The 23,644-nt window shown below is 45.1% G+C and overlaps 1 protein-coding gene across 2 annotated transcripts in view; it reads left to right on the top strand.

Moving 5' to 3' along the window:
• Positions 1 to 23,644, top strand: part of LOC109416118 (contactin-1a) — a 128,672-nt gene that overhangs the window by 100,548 nt on the left and 4,480 nt on the right. Inside the window, exons 3-6 of one of the 2 annotated variants that reach the window (XM_029856092.2) lie at positions 5,603 to 6,097; positions 6,178 to 6,307; positions 6,398 to 6,541; positions 7,436 to 10,675. In XM_029856092.2, coding sequence (XP_029711952.1) covers positions 5,603 to 6,097; positions 6,178 to 6,307; positions 6,398 to 6,541; positions 7,436 to 7,725 — 1,059 coding nt within the window. In that variant the 3' untranslated portion in view covers positions 7,726 to 10,675. Of the gene's footprint in view, positions 1 to 5,602; positions 6,098 to 6,177; positions 6,308 to 6,397; positions 6,542 to 7,435; positions 10,676 to 23,644 lie in introns of those variants that run through there. The other variant, XM_019690086.3, reaches the window with a different exon arrangement.

Genomic DNA, 23,644 nt, shown 5'->3' on the forward strand with positions numbered 1-23,644 from the left:
CAACGGGGTTAATCAGTGCCCTGAAAAGGACACTGTAAAACGCATAAGCGTAAAAGGAGCCTATAGCTCATTGGAGGTAGCTTGCGACGTCATGCGACTTTCAATATGACATAGAAAGGCACGTCATCAAAAGCATCCTCAATATTCAAGAAATCACCCAAGCAAAAACTACGTTTGAGCGAGTGCTTTCTTGAAAACGTATACAACTTTATGTAAAAGAGTCACTGTGGACATCCCAAATTGGGAGACATGTGAGTTCACATGAACAGGCATGTTAGCCAGACGAACATCACAGATGTGATAATCGACAATGCGTTTCAAGCATTTCAGAAAGAACGACGTAACCAGATAAATCTGGAACTTATTCCTTCTTTATACAACGCACGCACCCTTTCGGGATAAAACTACAGAGTAATTTCATGCCATGAAAATACCCAATAGAAAACTACAAGAGTTCAAAACATGTTTGAAAAACTCAAATCCCTCTGGAGAAAAATAGGATAAAGCCCCATTTGCTCCAGGAGATTTGAAGTAAGCAGAGCTTTTTAGTGCTCACTAAATCGATTCTATAGCTATAATCCTCGGGGTAGAAGCTAAAGATTCGTAGCTATACAAAAGACTGGTTTATCCGAAGATATTTAGAACTTGAACAGGTCCGAGTTCCATTCAGGAATACCTCTTGCGGTCCGCACAGACCGCAGAGGACAAGCTTCTTTCAAAGCAGTAGCTATGGTATACCACAATGAAGGGCGTTGTAATAACAAAACCATAATTAAACTCTCTTGGAGTAGCAATGGAAGCGAGTTAACCATAAAATGTGATCGCAATCAATTATTACAGGTTCCCTAGCTTGTTGAGCAGGGACGCCTGAATACGCAAAGTTTGCGAAGGAACACTCCAAAATGCGAAAAGGTCAAATGGAGAGTCCTCATCTGGCGCATGCCAATCAGTCAACTCATGACAAATTCTGCTCATGCAGAGTTGGGTTAGGTGCAATTCTATGTTAAGTTATCCATGAACTGTACTACCTAAGTATTCCATCAAACTGGAGCATCTCAAATCAATGTTTGAGCTACTTCAGATGCCAAATATCAGCGAAAAGATGCTGAAAACAAGAGCTTGCTTGAAGGCATCCATAAGGAAAGGTTGAAACATACTGTTAACGTTATTCTAAAATAGAGCATGCTCGAGGCACGACAGTTCATCTATAATGAAAAAAGCAAAGCTGGGTTCACAAGGTAACCTAAACAGAAGTTACCCTACGAAAATGAACTTTTTGAAGTAGATCCACTTGGGCTACATACGCTTTTTACGCTGAAAATTGATCTAAGGTTTCCTTGCCGTAGCCACTACCCAAACTAGACAGGATTACACTCTTCACAATCACAGCACAAAAAGGAAACATCAACGACGAACCAAATCGTGGTCAATTGAAAACGCCAATGGCGAAAACGCATTAAGCGAACCCATATAGGCAGTAATGTAAGCTAATTAACAACATTTGAATAACCCCGCCCTTATTTAGCCTCAAATTTGAGACTTAAGAAGGGCAACTGATTATCTCGGAGAAACGCAAGGTCCACTGCACCATTGCTCCGGTTAGCGCAGTAAGGGCGTAATACTGTGGAGGACGCCCTAATTCTCCACAGGCTCCGTTTGTGGTTAGGTTTTTTTTAGACCCCCCTAACCATTCATTCTTTGGCACGGTAAGCATAAAGCCGCATAACACCATGAATTAGAGGTCACCTGTTTAGTGGACTCTTACCACTGGATCAGGCGGTCCGTAGTGTTATTCTTAGCCAATTGAGACAACCGCTACCGGCACTACACAGCTATCTAGGCTGATCGGGAAAAGAAGTTAACATTGATGATCAACTTCCAAACGAACCCGAACAGCCGGAAATTATGTCCCGAGAAATGTCCCGCGTTCGTCTCAAATCGTAAAAATGTCCCGCGTTTGAAAAAAAAAAATCAACAAGTATTCAAAATATTGTAGTAACCTTAAAGCCAAAATAGTCAAAACAGTCAACGGAACTTTCAACATCAGAGTTAAAAAACTGAAAGATTTTTGCGAGAAAGTATGTAAAGATTCTAGGTTACAGTAAAATTTGAACTGTGTGTTTTATCGAGCGATAGCAGTCCCATCATTTTTTTTATTTTTGAAAATCGAATATTTGGTTGATTTTTATGCACAGTCAGGCAGCATCATTTTACTGTTCGGTGAAGAAAATAGAGAGTGACAAGAGTACAATTACAAAAGTAGTAGACGAAACTGTCTCAAGTTAAAACTTCAGGGTAGAAAACTACTTTTATTACTTTGTAAGTGCGCACTGCGTACAGTCAGATGAAAAATCTGGAGGGATATCGTTGCCCAAAGTTAAAATCTTTCCAAGCCCAGTATAGTAAACTTTTCTCGGAAATTTATTTTGACTGTATTATTTTTTTTTTCAATTGGGTGAATATCAAAACCTTCATTGACTAGCAGGTGGTTCAAACGAGTACGCTCGTAAATTAAATTCATCCAATGAGTTAATCAATGTTGACAGAGAAGCATCCATCCGAGCTACTTAAGGAAATAGTACGCAAATGACAAAATTGGACATTCAGAAGCTAGATTGGTTAACATTTTCAGGCACTCTGAGGGTAATAATCAGTGCTGAAAATTTCATTTCGTTATATCCAAATTCAATCACCTACAGCTCATTTTAGAAGCTGAACCTGAGAATATGGTATATGAAAAACTTGTGGGGCTAGACCAGTTCTGCAAGAAAGTCACGGAAAAAACACTATTTTTCGAATATTTAAGGTAAATGTCACGGACTACTTTTAAAAAATGCCAAATGATATTCACGGTGAATATCATTTGCATTTTTCGAAGGTAGTCCGTGACATTTACCTTAAATATTCGAAAAATAGCGGGTTTTCCGTGACTTTCTTGTAGAACTGGTCTAGCCGCACAAGTTTTTCATATACCATATAATCAGGTTCAGCTTCTAAAATGAGCTGTAGGTGATTGAATTTAGAAATGACGAAATGAATTTTTCAGCACTGGTAATAATCACCTCAAAAAATTGTAGAGTTCACGTCATGCTCGTCAGGCAAAAATGCTGTAATAAACGATTTTTGTTCCAGTTGTGTACGGAGTTTGAACCACCTTAATTTTAATTTTGAAAGCAATTGAGAGTTGAAATATTAAAACCATTTTTGACAGCTAGATTCAATTATCAGGTTTCTTTTGAAGCCTGTAGAAAAATGTTTGAGTTTGTCCCACTTCTGCGCAACTCTCAACGCAGAAAGATATGATTGGTAGAAGAAATGAGTGCTTCGTATTCTACGATAAAAAAAAAATAGTTACGTATTCGTTAACAAAAAAAGATCATGATTTCACCATACTATGCATCTTTCCAAATAAGTGTCCCGCGTTAGAGCTCTGATCATCTAGTCACTTTACACAAGGCAAAAGTCGTCTATACAACGTTTCTTGATTGCACGCTTCTGAGCTGAGAAAATAGCAAGTGAGTGTTCCCATCCCTGGTGTAAACCATTGAAACGGTTGTTTTGAAATAATTAAGTATGTGATCTGATCGCAGCAAGGGAACGTTCAAAAATTACGTCCAACATTTGGGGGAGGGGGGGTCTAGAAAAGTGTGACAGTACGTGTATTGGGTATACGAAAATTGCGTGACAGAGGGGGGAGGGGGGTCTAGAAATCCCGAAAAACGATGGACGTAATATTTGAATCTTCCCCAAACAGCGAATTTCTGTGAAAAACTTGGAAGAATCTCACTTTTTTTAATTGTTTATTTGATGCAGTAAATTTAATATCAGACGGGCTCAAAGGTGGAGTCTCTTTGTCAAAGTATTAAACTATCTTCTAAAACGTAAGACATCCCCAAAATCGTTTGCTTAGACGTTACATTATGCTCCACTTTCCCCAACCATAACATGCAACCAAATTGTACAAAAGCATAGCAATATCAGATTGGGTGTAACCTATAAAAGCAAGTGGGCGGAAGAAGCTGCCGCCAGCTCTTCGTCCGACCCTCTATCTTCTGAACTACGATGTTGCTTCCGAAGAAAAACTCGACTCATAAACGAGCTTAGAAAACATGAATACTAGGGGTTTTATCTGTGAGGAAAATGACGGAAAATTAGAATCACAATACAGCGACTGAGTGACGGTAGGGTCACAAAGTGAAATTTTTAGTGCTCATCGAATAATGGTGCCTTCCACTCGAGAAAACTTCGATTTTTATAATGCACTGATTCAAAGCATCAAAGCAACCCGCAATCAAATGGATTTCATACATATGTGATTATGTTGACACAGCTTGGCATGGCTTGCTGATGCAAATTGCTGCAATTTCAATTCCGAATCAGCAGTGCTTGAACATCTAGGTCAAGTGCAGTTGGAGCGGTCATAACGAAATCACCGGTCAGATATGCATATGCAAATGCCTTCGGAGTCATATGCTATATTTTAAAGTAGGTAATCAATCAAAATTTAACATGCAGCCTTGCATCTACTGCGAAGGAAACCAATTTGGCGTCGATCCGAATCATCTGAGCAACTTCGTGAGGGAAAGCTTTTAAACAGCACTAGAATGGTCGTTTTAAAAATAGTTTCCTGGCGCCATTACCATCCGCTTGTGCCGCCTCTATGGGATGAAAGCCTACTTCGTTGAACAAAGGCAATGAAAAAATGGCGCTGGAATAGCAGCGGATGTTTTCAGCACATCCTGCAGCAAGCTAAATGTTTGTCCGATAATGGGGATGGATGCTCTGCGCGTGCACATTCATACACAGTTCACTTGGCATTGATGCTACATCCGGTCGGCGGCCCTGCGTCCATGGATGATGTTATTGTGATGATTGTTATTGTCTTTTGTTGTCTGTGGAGAGCTCGCACGTGCCGCCGTTCGTGATGCGCGTAGTTAGATGAAGAAGAGGCATACCTACCTACTACATCCGGTGTTGTTCGTCGCCCTACAGTCCCAGAATTTCCACGAAATGGAAGCGTTCCAGTGCTGGACGAGCAAAATGGAGCGATACATTGAGTTAGGGTGCTATCAAGTCCCTCTTTTGTTTGAATCTGATTTACAATGTTTAGTAATGGATTCCAGAAACGCTGACTGACACTCACTTCTTCAGGTTCCAGTTTGGTATTCAATATTCCAAGAAACGTTTATTTCTTGCAACAAACACAACCAAGTTAGCCCTTCTGAAAGTTTTTGGCATCCAGGTTTGCAGTTGTTTACAAATATCGTATTGAGATGCGGACAAATAGCATTTATAACAAGAAATATATGTCAAAGAGCATCAAAATTGAATCCATTATTGAAGCGACATGCCTACTTCTCTGCAAGACGGAATTGTCACAAAAGGGCTAACTTAGTACAGAGTTTCAAAAATGTTTAGTGGTTTTCAAAGCAAGTAAAGAAAGGTCAGCATTATATAATTTAAGGAAACTTGAGAACCCACCGCCAAGTTAGCCCTTTATCGCTCATAAAACAGTGGGCTGAGAGACTGACATCCTTACAACAAGTACATGGGTAACTTATTCAACAATTTCTGAATTCTCCTTTTATTCTCTATTCCTCAGAGCGACGGCTCCCTGCAGCTCACCAACCTGACGGCCAAAGATGGCGGCAAATACACGTGCTCGGAGTTGGTTCCGACTTTCACCACGGTGCAACTCGGCGACATTCCATCGGCGGAAGACAGCAACGGTACCGGCGAGGGGCTCCTGATGTTCGGTCCTCGGAACGATACCCTGAACAACAGTGCCAGCAGTAGCGAAGAGGACGAAGTCTCGACGCCTTCTCCATCACAGCAATTCGACAGCAGCGCACCGGATCGGTACGTACAGATCCGGCAGTTCAACGTCAAAGTGCGGACACCTCCACTGGCAGTGTCCAACTTCTTTGTGCGGGCGTCCACCATCATTGCCGTGCTGGTTTGGGAGGTTATGCCTAACCGAACCGGAGGTTACGCCATCCGGGACTTCACGGCCGAGATGCGTAAGCTGCGATGGAGCGACGAAGAAGACGAGCAAAGTTGGGAAACGATCGACCCGCGCCACATTAGCCCGAATGCGGTGAGTAGAGTCATTTTTTAAGGCTGAATCCTTTCAAATCTTTAACTGTTTGTTTGACGTTTGAATAACTGGAACGACAGCGTCAGTTGGAAATCTATCACCTGATCCCGAACACGACGTACGAGTTCAGGATCTGGGCCAACAACGCGCTGGGGGCCGGCGAAGTGGTGACCATCACGGCGACCACCTCGCCCGACATGGAGGAGAAAGGTAGGTTTCCGACGCCATTTTTGTTTTGTTTTTGCATACGAAGTTTGCTGTTGTTTGCTCCTACTCTTGTTTGGTTTGTTTAACTTCAAGACCTGATCCGGCGGATCATGATCGACGCGCAGAACTTCGACACCCGCGTTTGGATCGCAGCAGTCGGCGTCGTCATGGGAACGCTGGTCATTCTGACGCTCGGGACCTGTATCGTGCTGTACAAGGAGTGCCGCGAGCCAATCGGTACTAGAATGAACCATAACTGTTGTTGAGCTATTGTTTTGTTTGTTTGTATACTAGTTTGGTTCGAACACTTGTTTGTCTTATCGATTGGTTTACGTTTTGTAGTAGATGCATTTTTTTAACCAAAGGGACCATGTTTTGAACTTTTACACTGCAATGAATAAGACAATAGATTTCATGGAATGTTTCTTTTAGAAGATTGCTTTTCCTTCAGCAGTTATTGTTTTATTTTCTAAAAAATATTGTTCTTAGCTGAAAGTAGTAGTTTTTCAAGCATTTTGTTTGCATTTTGATTGATTTTCCACATTGATTTTACAGTAGGTGGCTTCCACATTGCAAAACTACCAATACTCTGACAAAGAAAGTAATAGCTTTTGCGGACAAGTACACCAACAAGTGCTCAGCAAAAAAGAGCGTAGATGCTCACGAGTGGCTTTATTAGATAGCAGAGCAAGCTTTATTGAAATATATAGATATATACATAGTATAATTATACAACTAGTAAGTAGTGCCAAAACAAAAGACAATAAAGATGCCACGTTTGGGAAACAAGGATACTAAACAAAAGGTGTTGTATGACATTCCCTTTACTAATACAAGGTACAACCGGTTTCCATGGCAACTTTAGTGAATGTTAACTTTCGCTCGAAACAGTAGGCTGGTTTTTGCAAATGAGCTTGCGTTCTTTGTCTGTAGGGTTAAAATGCCATATATTTCTTCTAACTGATTTTTTCCTATACCGCCATTCTGCTGCCTTTCGCTTACGGAATTGAAAACAATATTAAAATAATACATAAATACTGAAAACACCTGCTCGCCTTTTTCAAAATCGCGCGAAAATACATTTTACACCGCAAAAAAAACATCCGCAAAATCCAAACACATCCCTCGCAGAAAAAGAAGAAGAGCTAGACAGCCTGGAGCTGGTACCGAACATCATTCTGAATCCGGGCTTCTGCGATTCGGACGACCAGGGACAGAACCCGCTGTCACCGCCGGTGCCCCGAACACTGGCCTTCCTGCCGGTTGCCAATGGAAACAACCACCTGAGCTCGCATCACAACCGTCGCGGTAGCAGCTACCACAGTCGGTATCACTACGACGACGATGACGACTACGAACCGATGACCTTCAGCCGGCGCATGTCGATCTTCTTCACCGGCAACACGATCAAGCGAATTTGAGTAAAAGTATTCCCGGAGGATTCCGCCAGGAGGTTTTACTAGAATGAAGAGGTTACTGGACGACGGAATGGGTGCTTAGATCTCGCATCTCTTTCTTTCCACTGCGTTTGAGCATTCAAGTCGGGTGGTCAGATGCGAGATAAGTCGGATGGAGCGCACCGCATCCATCAGAAAATCAGAAAGATTCTATCCTTCGGGAAGACGACATCAAAGAGACACTGGGCGGTGTCTACTTGTATACTTCTTACCGCGAGAAAGCACATGCCAAGCGCATGTGCCCCTTTGTTTCAGTGTATAAGCGTTCCCATAAGTTATCATTTTACTTCAGATCGATCGAACGCGCGATACTAGCGCCGTTACAAGTCTAAGCTTCCAACCTACTTATACCGATACCGTTTATGAGGAGGTCCTATGCGTTTGAATTTGAATTGATATAATGGTCGAGGCGTGTCCTAATACCAATTTTATTTTGTCTAGGAATACGTGAAATGAAATGTGATAAATCGGACTAGGATATAGAGGAATGCAAAAGAAAATCGATTGGTACAATAATAATGAAATATTCAGTAAATATTAAAACTAACGTGAAATGCACTGTTGATTACCAGGAAGGGCAATGTAGCTTTTTTAAGAAAACACCCCCCAAAATCGATCAAAAACAAAATCAAACTGTATAAAATAAACTGCAAAAAAAATGAAGAAAAAATCCAACTGTTAAATAGCGCAACTCAAGAAAACCAAAGAAGAATCTTTTTAGAAGACTGTAGAAACGTTGACACATCTAGATAAAAATCGTTCAAAGGGGGATATATTAACCTAAAAGTGCAATGATCACCTTTGCAGCACTGCTTCGCAATTATTACCGGCGCGACGGTATGAGAGTGAGAATATGACATTGGAGAAAATGTGCTTTTTTTGCTAGATTAGACTCTCGGTTTGTGTAGTCAAGAAGGCCACGTTCGAGAAAAGAGAAATGTTTCTTCCTAATGATGAGACTCGTTACCGTTTTTCGTTGCATTAGGATAATAGGAAAGCGATTCGCACGACGCAGAGACAAATAATTTAGCATTATCAAAACAAAGCGGATTTAAACTCAGTAGGCTGTGTACCACTCCTCGGTTGACGACGAATGTGAGCGAGAAAATTCGAAATTTCCTCAATCACATTGGCCGTCATCGTATAACCGTTCTGTAACTTTTGCTCGCCTACTCTAGTTGATTGTCAAACCGAATCGGACTACAATCCCGATTTATAATGAACTCCATGTTATCCAATTGTATGCTTCATGAGTTCTTGTCTATCAATTGGAAGCTTACTTTTTACTTTTCCGAGCAAAATTGACACCAAAAAATAATATTTCCAGCTTCCATCGACATTTGTTACCGTTGCACCGCGAAAAAACCCGAGAACTGCTGAAAAAGTGTGCTTTTTAACGATAATACTGCTTGCCGAACTGCACTGAACAAAGGCGGATAGCACATCGAAACATTGAACTGAAAAACATAAATGAAATCTGGTAAAAAGTAAAATAATAAGCACGATCAATAGTTACAGCAAACAATCAACCGAACGCAGTCAGTGTGTGAATACCATGTAACAAAAAAAAAACAAGAACATTCAAAAAAAGGGACGCGTGAGAATAGGCTTTATCGCAGCACGCCATGCTCTTGTTAAAACATAAAATCCCGCCTCCAAAACCACCGAACGAATGCGCGACCTGAGCCTACTTGTGTGTCAGGAAAAAAAAACTGTTCGTGATGAACCTACATGTAGCTATTTGGCGTATAAATTAAAGCGACAAAATCAGGTTCGCGGTTAGCATTGCATGTCTGGTGACCGTTAGGGATAACGATGAAGGTGAATGCTGGATTTCAGTGCGAAGGTATTTGCGTTGTTTTGCGTTAATTACGTCGTTTCTCTTTTTTTACTTCTGGCTTAAGTTTGTGATTTAAGGTTAATATGTCACTGAATCTATTCGGCATATTCGATTATTTCTCTTTTAAGCTGATTAGTTATCTTATCCTGTCCTAAAAAACGACATTCTAAAATGATAGGTGCCAAAGTAACAACACAGAGAAACAGACATCACACTCTGCTCGCCTTCCATCGATCACCTTTTTAACGGCTGATTCAAATATTCAGTAGTAGGACGATTGGCCACTCGCAGCGCTGGCATCGTTTTTGCTCATGTTTGACGTTTGCTCACTACCGCCACCTAGTGATGGCCCGGCCAATAAACATAAATTTAGCATTGGGCGATTACATTTTCGTGACGATGTTTTTTTTAATGAATTATCTTCTAAGTGTTACGTCTGTTTCTCTGTGGTAACAATATGATTTGGTAATGCCAATCCCACGCAGCCATATCCAAAAATTTTATCATCCCTAAGAACTTTGGCGAGCGATTGCATCATCATGCGCTCCTATTAACACATTATTTAGAGTATCTTTATGTTTTTATGCTATGTATCGCATAAGTAAACTTGAATCACACTTAAAAATTGGTTCAAATGTTATTTTAGATCGGCTATCGGCTGGTAGGTCGTGAGCTGCCTCTCTCTCTGCCTCTTCTTCTCATCAATCGCTCTGTCACTTGTCAGCAGACTGCGCTGCCTCATCGATCGCCCAAAGCATACCGTTTGGCAACCAGCACTCGGGCAGTGCTGCCAGAACATTTCCCGGCCAGAATCTCTGCCCCAGAGGCCTCATCCGGCACAGGGTTACCACTGTTGACCTTCATTCAGGCCAGTTTCACCTTCGCTCGCCTTATACCTTCCGGTGCTAGTATGCACCTGCATCCACGCTTGACAGATCCTTCCGTCACCGGACACGATGACCTCTTCCACCAGTACTTCCAGTTGGCAACCTTGAGTACGTACTTCTCCATTTTTCAACGACTTCGATTCGCCGAATGATCTCGTCCTCCGGCTCAACGTACGACACATACTACCTAGAGTCCCTATAATTAGAGTCTGGCGGACTGTCACTTTCGACCGGAGCCAATCGAGCATGACGTCATAGTGTCCTCACCGATAAATGCTACACCGTGACGTCATGCTCGATTGGCTCCGATCGAAAGTGACAGTCCGCCAGACTCTAACTAGACTGACTCTAATACTACCTTATCCATCGCTCCCAAATCATGCTAACCAACCGCTGTGAACGCTGGCGTCCCGAAGGGCCTCCGCCGGATAGACTGGTAGCCGTGTCACGCACGGTTGATTTGGGGATGCACCCCTAATAAAATGGTTCGGAGTGAGTGTTTTGCTTCTACGGACTCCTGCGATACATGTATCAACGGACGGAAGTTGATGATGTTCTCCACTTCAACTGTTGCTGTCAGCAGGATTTCGCCCAGCAATCATCTTCCGTCATTGGTCGCGGCCAGCGCTTTCTTCACTGAAGGGACCAAACACTCCCAGACGCTACCCATGTGCGGTAAGGTCGGAGGGTTGAACATCCACTTCGTCCTCGCGTTCGTCAGTTGGTCTGCCTGTGCAGGCGCTGAAGGTGAATAGGGCGATCCACCTCTACTCCGTCCTGCGTTCTAGTGTCACGTCGAATGGCCCAAAGTAACCGACTCCATTGGAGCTAGACAACCGTAGAATCGGCGTTCATAGCTGCATTGACAGCGTCGCCATCCTGGGAATGTCAGGACGACAACGAGGCATCTTGCACTATACATAGGAAGCTGATACACCTTCCGGACCACTCCATCTGCGCGCGGAATCTGGAACAACTGCCGCAGTTCGTTCATCACCGCCTGACGGTATCCGTGACCACTCTGCTCATGATAATAGGTGATAAGGCTGAACTATGAACCGCGGAATTCGGTTCTTATCCGATAGAATCACTGAGAATCGCAGATCGAACGGCAGAAATTCCGCTCTTTCGACTCGTCCCTCCATCCGTATCAGTCCATGCTCATCAACCATCGGGGTCAACTTATACAGCGGTCTGAACTTTTCGATGGATATCCGCTGACTCCCTGGTCGACCCTTGTTCCTAAGTAGCACATTTAGTTCATCGATAAAGCTCTCTGAATGCGCTACTTTTAAGAGAGACTGCTCCGCCTTTTCGTACTTCAGTGGTATGCGAACTAACGCTCTTCCGGATACCATACCCACCTTAAACTGGCCACTCGTCGTTCGCAGCGTTTCAGTCGGCAGCCTTTCCTTCTTCCTCGGACAGTCCGGCATGAACCGTAACACGCACGCCGCCATCGTCCGTGCCATGATCGTCCACCTCGAGGTTCGAGAATCAATGCTTGTGGACGTAGCACCGCCGGAACCTTCACGTATAGAGTAGATACACCCGTAGATCCTCCGTCGTGTGGCAAGCTCTTTCTTGGCCAATCTTCCTTGTTCTCGTATAGAAGCTGCTGTCCTTGCACCCAAAAGCTGCTTTTGTTTATTTCCGGATCCTTGCCCCACTTTGGCAGCTGATCAACTACGTTCAGCTTCTTGGGCACCCATCGCCGCCAGTCTGTCAGTCTCGTCAGGGGAGATCTCTACGATGCGCCCACATGACTATCAGCGGCGCTGCCTTCAGCCGTTTGGCTACCACATTGTCCACCAGCGTGGCCGACGATTCCTCGTCCAAGAATGCAACGGTCTCGTACTGTGGCTTTTCGACCTAGACCATAACTGCCATCATTCGAAAAATCACTCTACAGTCCGATTTCACCTTCTGCAGCTGCAATGACTCCTTCACCCGGTACAGCAGCGAATGATGAGCTCCCTGGCAATTTCCCTCCATTTTGCTTGTTGAGGCAGACTCCGCAGAGTTTCTACTTTCCAACTTCACTCAGCCGCGCTGCTATGTTCATACGCCGGTAATCTCCGCAGTTTCGGACAAGATGATCCGTCCGATTTCAAATCCAGCATCGCCAGTTGGCCACCTCGCTACCAGAACCTTCGCTTTGTTTCCGCTCCGATTCGTTCTCATGCACACACTCCTTTTTCCTCGGATTCTCCCTCCCTCCGAGCCGACTTCTCACTGCCTCGACTGCGACGCTTTCTGATCGGTTTCTCTTCTACTTTTAATTAAAGTGACAAGATGTGAGTATGGTTGCACTTTTTGGCCATTAAACGCTAGGTTGCGATGCAATCTTTCGTTTAAGCGTAAAAAGCTTAATCAAACTTGCATCTTGTTACTTTAATTTGAAGAAGAGGGAGTCGATGAGGAGAAATCGATCATGTTACTTTTGCCCTTATTTTAACTCAATCTAGATGTTGTGCAACCGCTTTAGATTCTCTAGATTCACGCCTCCGTCGTGTATTCGAAGCTGCTGATGAGCAGTGGTCAGACCTCGAGCTCTCCCCGAAACTTCGAAAGGTAATACGACACCGCTTTTGGAGCAGCTAGTTGCTCCCTAGAGATCAGACCTCTCCTCTGACTACTATGCCGGTTGCTCTTCGCTCTACCGTCTAACTGCTCTCCGTAGATTCTGCCAACCCTGGGCCCGGTCCGTCAGCACCTCTGCTTCTCCGCAAACTGCTTGCCGGCTGCTCTCTCCAGGAACGTCTTTGAACGGCTCGTCGATGTTGCTGTAGTCATCGCTGTAACTGTCTTTACTTGTGACAGCTTCTTCGAATTCAGTAATCACCAGCACTCTCGACATTGACCTTGGCTCGTGAACTTGTGATAATAAGTGTTCAACGGTTTATCGACTGTAGCTCTGATCGTCCAACTACTTCCGCACTCTCTTCTTCGGATGGTCCTTCGAAGCTACTTGGCCGTATCAACGCGACTCGGTTGTCGCTGCTTATAAAGTGCCTCCGGATCGTCCCCTGTTTCTTCACAAACTCTTGCTCTGCAGCCATTTGGGCATCCAGATACTTCTGTTCATGCTCCAAGTGCTGCTCCTCCATTTCACGCTGAACCTGATACTTCAGTCACGTTCTTGTTTCAGCTGTTCTTTTTCCCCCTTCCACCCCTTCTGTCGAACTAGTAGCTTCTTCCGCGTCGCCATCTCCTTCGCGAACGCCTACTCCGTGCTCTTCCAATTGTTTCTCAATTGGATCGACGTCAGAGTCAAGTCCATCGCTTCTTTGGCTGGAGTTCTTGCTCCTCTTCTTGCCGGCTGCATCCGGAACTTTTAGCTGCTGAGTATTTACTACTTGGAGCACACTGTGGGGATCGTCAATCCCTTTTGACAACCCCTTGGCCAATACCAGTGCAAGACACTGCCCAGTGTTTACACAGTTAGAAAAAATCACCGACTTCGGTAATGTTTCACCAAAATCTCAACCGTTAAGTTTGCTTTACAGGAAAAATTCGGTAAAGGTAGCCGACTTTTACCGAAACTCGTTAGAGTTTGACAGATAAACGATAACATTTTACCGAAATTTGGTAATTTTTCACAGAATTCCGTTAAAAATCCATTACCGAACGCTCAGCGGTTGAGATTTCGGTAAAAATTACCGAACGCGATTAGCTGTGTACACTGCCCACATTGGACCCAATTTACGTCCTCAGACATCGACCAGAACAAACATTGCTCGGTCTTGGAGGGTGAGGGAGCCATTCCGCAGAATTCGATTCAAATGTTTGGTTTTTTTCTGGTCCGAAATTCCAATCCGAACAGTAACGTCAAACCACAGACAAACATACGTAACACTCTTCAAAACGACATGTACCATATTTAACGATCAATTTGGTTTTCGCGATCCTTCCATCAGAGGCGCTAGTTTCGATCGCTTTGACGTTTGCCAGTGTACACGTTGCTGAATGATGCAAACGAAAAATACAGGCGATTTGTGTACACTGAAAAAAGTTTTCACATTGTATCCATCTGATTTTCACATGACTGTTTTCATATTCGTATCTATTGAATTACGAATATGCAAACAATATCACATAAATTTTGCGAAGTTATGTGATATTCCACTAGAAGCTATGTGATGTCATAATGTTTCCCATATATTGCATCTTGCTTTACTTAGATTACCGTGCAAATGTTCAAACGTTTCAAAGCTTTTTTCACACGTCAAACATCAAAGGAAATATCAAGTAAACAAACCGATTATTCCATGCACCACTCAAAAAGTGTAACCGACGCTGAACAATTCTAGCAGCGAAACGAACCAATGAGCCATTTTACGAAGTGACAACAATGTTGATGTTGATATTGGTTTTCACGGGTTATTGGACGCTACCTCCTGTCAAAATTCATTCATAAAATCGGCTCGTAAAATGGACTATGTATGCTAAAACCACAGACAAACAGACGTAACACTCTTTAAAACGATTTGGATCATGCATTTAACGATCAATTTAAATTTCATTTGATTTGCGCGATCCTTCCATCAGATGCGCTAGTGTTCAATCGCTTTGACGTTTGCCAGTGTACACATTGCTGAATGATGTAAACGAAAATTACAGGCGCTTTGTTTAGTAGTGTGCGTGTTAGACAAACGTCAAATCGAAATCCATCATGGCCGCAATGTCGCGCGCTTCTACCAACAGGTGGCAGTGTGCTCATATAAAAGACACCGGGCAAAAGTTTTTAAGGGATTTCCTTAAAGAGTTACGTCTGTTTGTTTGTGCTAAAACTGATGGGAACATATTGTGGTGAGACAAAAAATGTTTGCAAATACGGTGCAAAAGATGCAATACCGTGCTGATTTCATGTGACATTTCCGAATAAATTTTCATCGGAAAATATTATAACAGTTATTATGTATTCGGTTGGGAATCGAAAAAGTTTTTTTGAGAAAAATATTTTTGCTAATTTTGGGTTGCTTACAACACACATCGGAAGTGACGTATACGACAGTGCATCATTGAACGCACACAGCGCACCACACCCGGTACTGAAAAAAAGTGTCGCTAGTCGAAAAGTGTCGCTAGTCAAAACGTCGCTATTCGGTTTGGTGCTGGCGCCATAATATATAGCCAAACTAATGGTAATTTTCCATTGGATGTGTGATTTATTTATTCAGTGTAGTAGCATAGACTTATTTCAAGACCTCGATAGACCAAAGAAAACTATTTAATTTTGTGTTTCCAGTCCGGTACCCAATAATATTCATTACCGTGTATTTTTTTCCGTGTAAACTACCTTTTGTGTAAATTATATTTAGCGTTTTACACCTATCTAAAGGACTAAAAATTAATTACGTAATGGGTATCGAGGATTGTTCACAATCAGCGAACTTGACTGCGGAAAAAATGCGACCATGACGCCGCTGGTAGTAGTGTGCGTGTTAGACAAACCACAGACAAACAGACGTACACACTTAGGAAAAATCACCGACTTCGGTAATACTTTACCGAATTCTCAACCGTTATGTTTTGGTTACTGGGAAAATTCGGTTAAGCTGGAAAAATTTACCGAACTTCGTTAGAGTTTGACTGATAAACGATAACATTTTACCGAAATTTTGAAACTTTTTACAGCATTTCGGTAAAATACATTACCGAACGTGATTGACTCTGTAACACTTTGAATGTTTTTCGATTCAAATCATAGTTACGGAAACATATAAGCCAAATGCTAGAAGGATTAAGTTTGGCTAACCATCAACTAGGTGGCGGTAGTAAACAAACGTCAAACTCGAACAAAAAAGATGCGAGCGCCATGGGTGGGCAGTTGGCCAACTATAAAATTTTGCAAAAGACCGTTAGATCGATTACGATGATATTTATTATATTTATTTGAGGTTGAACTACCATCGATAGAGCAAGTTAATCGCGATGCCCGTTCAACATTCGAATCCACGTACTTAAGACTGAAGGGTTTCATTTTATCCAAAATTCGCGCTAATGGTGACCCACCTAGGCAAGCCGCCCAGGTTCAGGCTCCGGTTCAGCAGATTCGCGTCAAGCTACCGGAAATCAAGCTGCCAAATTTCGATGGCACTATTAAAGAATGGCCCTCATTTCGAGATTCGTTTCAATCGCTGATTGCCTCAAACCCGCAACTCAGTGACGTCGATAAGTTTTCGTACCTTCTTTCGTCCCTCACAAAGGAGGCAAAGCGTGTAGTGGAGGTGATAGAGGTAACCTCTGCTAACTATGCGGTAGCGTGGGATCTCCTTGAAAAGCGATATGAAAACAAATACCTAATCGTAAAGTCGTACGTTGAAGCGCTTTTCTCTGCGGATCCAATAAAGCGGGAGTGTTACGAGTCTTTGAATCGCTTGATAGACACGTTCGAGCGTAATTTGAAGATGCTGGAGAAGGCGGGAGAACAACCGGAAAATTGGAGTACGTTGTTGGTTTTCATGCTCAGTTCTCGTCTGGATCCTGCAACTTTACGTCATTGGGAGACGCACAGAAAGTCGACAGCGGTTCCCACCTACACGGATCTCATCGATTTCCTACGCAGTCATAGTCTCGTCCTGCAATCTATCGACACTTCCAAAGGCCGTTCGTCCGAATCCTCTCGCTCTTCCACTAATCGTCCCCCCTCACAAGCAACCAAGCTGAACTTAGCGCATTCAGCTGTGACCGCTCAGAAATCCTGCCCCTTCTGTAAACAGGTTGCCCACTCGCCCTACCAATGCGAAGTATTTCGAAAGATGACTCCTACACAGCGGTTCGAAGCCACAAAGAGGAACGCTCTTTGTATCAACTGTCTGTCGCCTTCACATATCGTCAAGGCTTGCACGAGTGGAACCTGCAGAGTTTGCCAACAAAGGCATCACACGATGCTACATCAGAAACCCGCCGCTCCTACCAACCAAATCCCTCAACCAACCATCAAACCATCAGATTCACAACCTTCGTCGTCGTCGTCAACTCCAAATCATCGCCAGCAGCCTTCCTCTTTGACCAAACAGTCTCAGCCGGTAGAAATCCAAACCCAAGCCACCGCGGTCCCTGCCCCTCAAACCAGCCACTTCTCGATACCTTCCACCGAAGTCCAACACACCGTTCCAGCTACTATTCTTCTTTCGACGGCCTTGGTGAAGGTTCATACCTCCTCTGGTTCGTATCTGTGGGCCCGTGCGTTGCTGGATTCTGGATCGCAGCTGAATTTCGTTTCGGAGAATCTCGCTCAAAAACTGAAGCTTCGTCGTACCAAGGAATTCGTCCCAATCAGCGGTGTTGGCCTTTCGTCGATTTCGTCCAAACACACCACATCCATTCGTATCCAGTCCCACTGCGCTGATTTTGAAGATACCTGGAAGTTTCACGTGCTGTCCAAGCTGACGCTGGAGTTGCCGAATCAAGCAGTTGATGTCTCCCGTTCCAGTTGGCCTTCGGATATCATACTAGCAGACCCTACCTTTGACCGCCCAGGATCAATCGACTTGATTCTAGGCGTTGACATCTTCTACGACCTTCTCCGTGACGGTCAGATAAAGAACGGTAGTGGAGAGCCTGTTCTGCAGAACACTGCCCTCGGATGGGTGGTTTCCGGAAAGGTGCAAGCGACAGTTCCTGTGGCAGTCTCCAACCTTGCCCACATTTCATCCACTCCAACGATCGAGGATCAGCTAGCGCGGTTCTGGGAAATCGAATCGTGCCACACCCAAAGTACACACTCCGTCGAAGAAACAGAATGCGAGGAGTTTTTCGTAAAAACGACTGAGAGGGATTCTTCTGGTCGTTTCATCGTCGGTCTACCAACCAAACCTTCGTTGATCTCGAGGCTGGGTAATTCCAGAGACATTGCAGATCGTCGTTTCTTTTCCCTGGAACGCCGACTCAACGCTAGTCCTGCACTAAAGCAAGCGTACTCTGCTTTCATTCACGAGTACATTCAGATGGGACATATGAAGCCGATAGAGGACCCGCAGCCAGGTCCTGTGCCAGCCTACTACCTGCCCCATCACTGCATTGTCAGACCGGATAGCCTTACCACCAAACTTCGGGTGGTCTTCGATGCGTCTTGTTCTACCGACAGTGGCATCTCCCTCAACGATGCGCTTCTAGTTGGCCCTGTTGTCCAAGACGACTTGCTAACGATTGTCCTAAGGTTCCGAATGCCCCAGTTTGCCATCATCGCAGACATCGAAAAGATGTATCGGCAAATTCTGGTGCGAGAGTCTGACCAACCGCTACAAAGGATTCGATGGAGAGATTCGCCGGCACAACCGCTACAAACTTTCCAACTTACGACGGTTACCTACGGAACATCTTCGGCTCCGTATCTCGCGACGAAGTGTCTACAGAAGCTTTCTGAAGATGGGTCCGAAAGTCATCCCGCTGCTGCGGTTGTTCTAGGCCGAGACTTTTACATGGATGACATGCTCACGGGGACCGACAGCGTCGAAGAAGGCCGGGAACTCTGTCAGGAGCTTATGGAGCTAACTAACGCCGCTGGGTTACCCCTTCGCAAATGGGCTTCTAACAGTTCGGCTATTATGGAAGCCGTTCCTTCGAACCTGAGAGATGAGCGTACCCTTTTCGAGCTTGACTCCTCTGCCTCGCCCATAAAGGCGCTGGGACTCCAGTGGAACATCGTTTCGGATGAGTTGCAGTTTAACGTTCCGAACTACACTACGCAGTTTCCAATCACCAAACATACAGTACTCTCGGACATCGCTCGCTTGTTTGATCCTCTGGGCCTTGCTGGTCCAGTGTTGGTTCAAGCAAAGCTGTTTCTCCAAGATCTTTGGCGAGACGGCTGTGATTGGAAGGACCCGCTTATCGATTCTCGCCAACGCCAATGGTTGGAACTTCGTGATAACTTCAGTCAACTGTCGGACCTCAAGATTCCACGGTGGGCTATCGCAACTGTCGGAGTCGTGAGTCTTGAGCTTCACGGGTTTTCCGACGCGTCCGAAAGAGCTTATGGTGCGTGCATTTATGTCCGCGCTGTGTCCTCCACCGGCAACATCCACGTTAACCTCCTCACCGCTAAATCCAAGATCGCCCCGAAAGGAAAGGGTAAAAAGGGAGGTATCGTTAGCCTGCCTCGTCTCGAACTGTGTGGTGCGCTGCTGTTGAGCCACTTGTTTGAGAAAGTTGAGTCCAGCTTGCAACTCAAATCCAAAAATTTCTTCTGGACGGATTCGGAAATCACGCTCTACCAAATTGCTGCAAACCCCTCGCGCTGGAAAACGTTTGTCGCCAACCGATGCTCGGAGATACAGCGCATTACAGCGAATGGCATGTGGTCCCATGTGCCAGGTTCGGAGAATCCGGCAGATATAATCTCCAGAGGAATGTCTCCGGCCCAGTTAAGCGAATTTTCGGTCTGGTGGAAAGGACCGGACTGGCTTTCGCAACCGTCTCGATTCTGGCCGCCTCTTGGTCGCCCAACCAACAAAACATTTACCTCCGAGGAACTAGAGGAAAGGACAGTGTCCCTTCCGGTTCAAGTACAGACCCCAAATGAGCTGTTCGCACTGTACTCTTCTTATTCAAAGCTAGTTCGAATCGTCGCGCTTCTTCGTAGATTCGCCCATAACGCGATTGCCACAAACAGAACAGGCCGTCGCACTGGATTCCTCACTACTACGGAGATCCACGAAGCCACCGTAACCCTGGTTAAACTTGCGCAAACGGAACGTTTTGCTCAGGAACAAGTCGATATCGCTCGCAGCAAACAAGTCAAACCCAACTCTCGCCTGAATACACTGTTCCCGATTGTGGTCGACGGTATACTGCGCGTTGGTGGCCGGCTGCGTCATGCTCCGGTTTCGTTCGACCAACGCCATCCGATGATCCTGCCGGATAATCATCCGCTCACTGAACTGATAATGGCCCACTACCACCGGAAACTTCTGCACGCCGGACCGCAGCTTCTTACAGCTGTCGTACGGGAACGTTTCTGGCCGCTTCGCATCAGAAATCTTGCTCGTCGAGTTGTCCACGCTTGTACTCGATGTTTTCGATGCAAACCCAAGGTGTTGGAGCAGCTGATGGGAGAACTTCCGCCGGAGCGGGTACAACCAGCATTCCCATTTGTCCACACTGGAGTGGACTATTGTGGCCCATTTTCCTGTCGCCCTACCCGTCGTGCCACGGCGGTTAAATGCTACGTATCGGTGTTCGTCTGTCTCGTGACGAAGGCCGTCCATTTGGAGTGTGTCGCAGACCTGACCACCAATTCGTTTCTCGCTGCCTTGCGGCGTTTTGTTGCCCGCAGGGGCAAACCGGAGCTGATCGAGTGCGACAACGCCCTCAACTTCCAAGGAGCTAAACGGGAGCTAGAAGAGCTGGCTCGATTGTTTCGGTCTCAACAGCACCAGGATCAAATAACCCGCAGTTGCGCGGAAGATGGGATAACCTTCAAGTTCATCCCTCCCAGGTCCCCGAATTTCGGTGGACTCTGGGAAGCGGCTGTTAAGTCCATGAAGAACCATTTGCGCCGTACTATGGGAAATGTGATCCTCTATCAGGACGAATTTTGGACCTTGCTAGTACAAATAGAAAGCTGCCTTAATTCTCGTCCTTTGACACAGCTAACCTCGGACCCCAACGACCTGGAGGTGCTCACACCAGGGCATTTTTTGGTCCATCGCTCGCTTGCCGCCATCCCAGAGCCCAGTCTAGCCGACATCCCGTCCAACCGATTAGACCGCTATCAGCAAACTCAGGAGTATGTTCGAAGGATCTGGAGTCAGTGGCAGTCGGAATACCTGTCTGGACTGCAGCCACGGACACGTTGGACGCAGCGGCGTAACAACATCAAAGTCGGAACGTTGGTGCTGGTGAAGGAGGAAAATCTGCCTCCGCTAAAGTGGTGCATCGGACGAATCACGCGGATCTACAGGGGAAACGACGACTGCATCCGAGTCGTCGACGTACGCACGAAGGACGGAGAATATCGCCGGGGCATCTCCAAGATTTGTGTGCTGCCCAAACAACCCGATGGTAGCGATGCCACCGAATCGCAAGAAGGAAACTAGGATCCTTCCACCGATCGCAGTGTTCCGCTGCGCACCGTCGGGAGGTCAATTGACCTCCCGTTCATGTAAGTCGTTGTGTTTAAATGAATTTCCAAAAAGTAATAGAATTTTTCGTCCCCCTGCGCCTGTGATGTCGTCGTCGCACCAACCCACCACTACGAGCGAGGTTCGAGCTGGCTATCCCTCGACGGTCTGCAGCTGACCCAACGCATCCACTACACGTCGGATAGACTCGTGGAATTGCAATGTGGAAGGCAAGGACCTGAGAGAGCACGTCAGAACCGTCGACTGTCGGATCAACCCCCGAAGGATGCTTACCTACCCAACTCAACGGTCACAGAAGGATGTCGCCATTCACCCCTCGGATTCCATTCACTCACAAGTACGCTCAGTACTTCGCTGCCAACGGTCATCGTCCGGTAACGGACCCGTGGAGGCCGGTTGCCTCCGCTCCAGTTAAGTATTGTTTTAATGCTCTTTTGATTGTTTGAAAAAGCCGCCTATGTTTGTTTGCAGCATTTCGAGTCATCCCGAGGACGCCGCATTCGATGAGCCCGAAGAGAAGGAATGACAGCATCCCCCTACCGATACAGAAGTCCATCGATCCAAGGTCAAGGTTGCGCGAAATGATCGCCCGATCACAGTTGCCGAGGAGTCACATGGCCTGGATCCGACAAGTCCCGAGGAGTCACATGGTCGATCAGCGAGTCCCGAGGAACCGCCGAAGTTGCACGTGGAGGAAGTAAACAACGAACGATGTCACAGCGAACGCAGAACCACCCACCGGCCTCTGACAAAAGAGCGTCGGCCCGAAGAAGTAGAGGTAGCGACAACCGTCGCGAGAAAGCAGTAGAAGGAGAAACAGTTATTGCATTAAGAAGTGATAGAATTAGAAACCTAAAAGAAACTACACACTCTGAATTTGTAACCCTAGCAGTAAGATAGATAGATATGTTTAATTATTGAAGAAGATAGGTTATTAAAATTAGCATTTTCACGGTGGCCGGCATGTTGAGTCGTAATCAATACTGTACCGTAATTCAGGGAGCACTATAGCTGCTCGAATTCTCATTTCAATAGTTGTCTCGTTTCTGCTCATACAGCACCTTATCAGCCGGTCACAGCACCCGATCGAAAAGCCGATCGTTATCAGTAGCTATCTTTGCATCGATCTTCCCGCTTACCGATATAACCGATAGCAATCAGTCTACCAGAGTCAGTTGCCAATAAATCGTTAACCGCATCAAACCGAATATCGCGCGTTATACTCAGTCGAGCCAATAAAGTTTTCGTTCTAATCATTCCCCAAAATCGAAAGCACAATCGATCCAAATTCGAAATCCAACAGTTACGTCTGTTTGTCTGTGGGTAAACGTCAAAATATAATCCATCATGGCCGACAGTGTCTCGCGCGGTTCTACCAACAGGTGGCAGTATGCTTATGAAAAAGACACCGGACAAACGTAACTGATGAATTTCCTCTAATATCAGGGACAGACTGGTGGTGGATTCCCAGAATAAAATTTGGGAGATTTTCAGATGGAACTCCCGGAAGATTTCCAGCAGGAACTCTTGATGGGCCCCCAGAAGGAATCCCTGGAGGATTGATAGAATAAACTATTTGAGGGTATCATGAACAAATGATTCAGGAGGGATTCCTGCAGAAGCTTTTGGAGGAATTCAAGAACAAAGGCATGGATGAATTTTAAAAGAGACTCCAGCAGAATCACAAAGAGAATTTATGCTGGCATTCCAGAAGAAACTGTGGGTGAAATTCCTGGACGAGGCCCAGAAGGTTTTCTGAAACAGTGTTTGTAAAATGTATGGGGAACTCATATGAATTTTTTGTATAAATTTTAGGAAAAAAAAATATAAGATTTAACCGTGGTTTATTCTTGCCAAAGCCACAGACAAACAGACGTAACATCTAGAACAATATTCATGGAAATCCATCGCCCAGTTCACACCTGGAGGAAATGTTTCACGAAACACCGCGTTGCCCAACATATAAAGTAATGATTGCTTCAAATACACCGTATATCTGCTTGCAATAAGGCTTCAGCACCGTGGTTACTTGGGGAGCTATGTCGTCAACAGAAGGCGCTAGT

This window comes from Aedes albopictus, chromosome 1 (assembly GCF_035046485.1).
Source record: "Aedes albopictus strain Foshan chromosome 1, AalbF5, whole genome shotgun sequence".
NCBI classification, from domain to species: domain Eukaryota; kingdom Metazoa; phylum Arthropoda; class Insecta; order Diptera; family Culicidae; genus Aedes; species Aedes albopictus.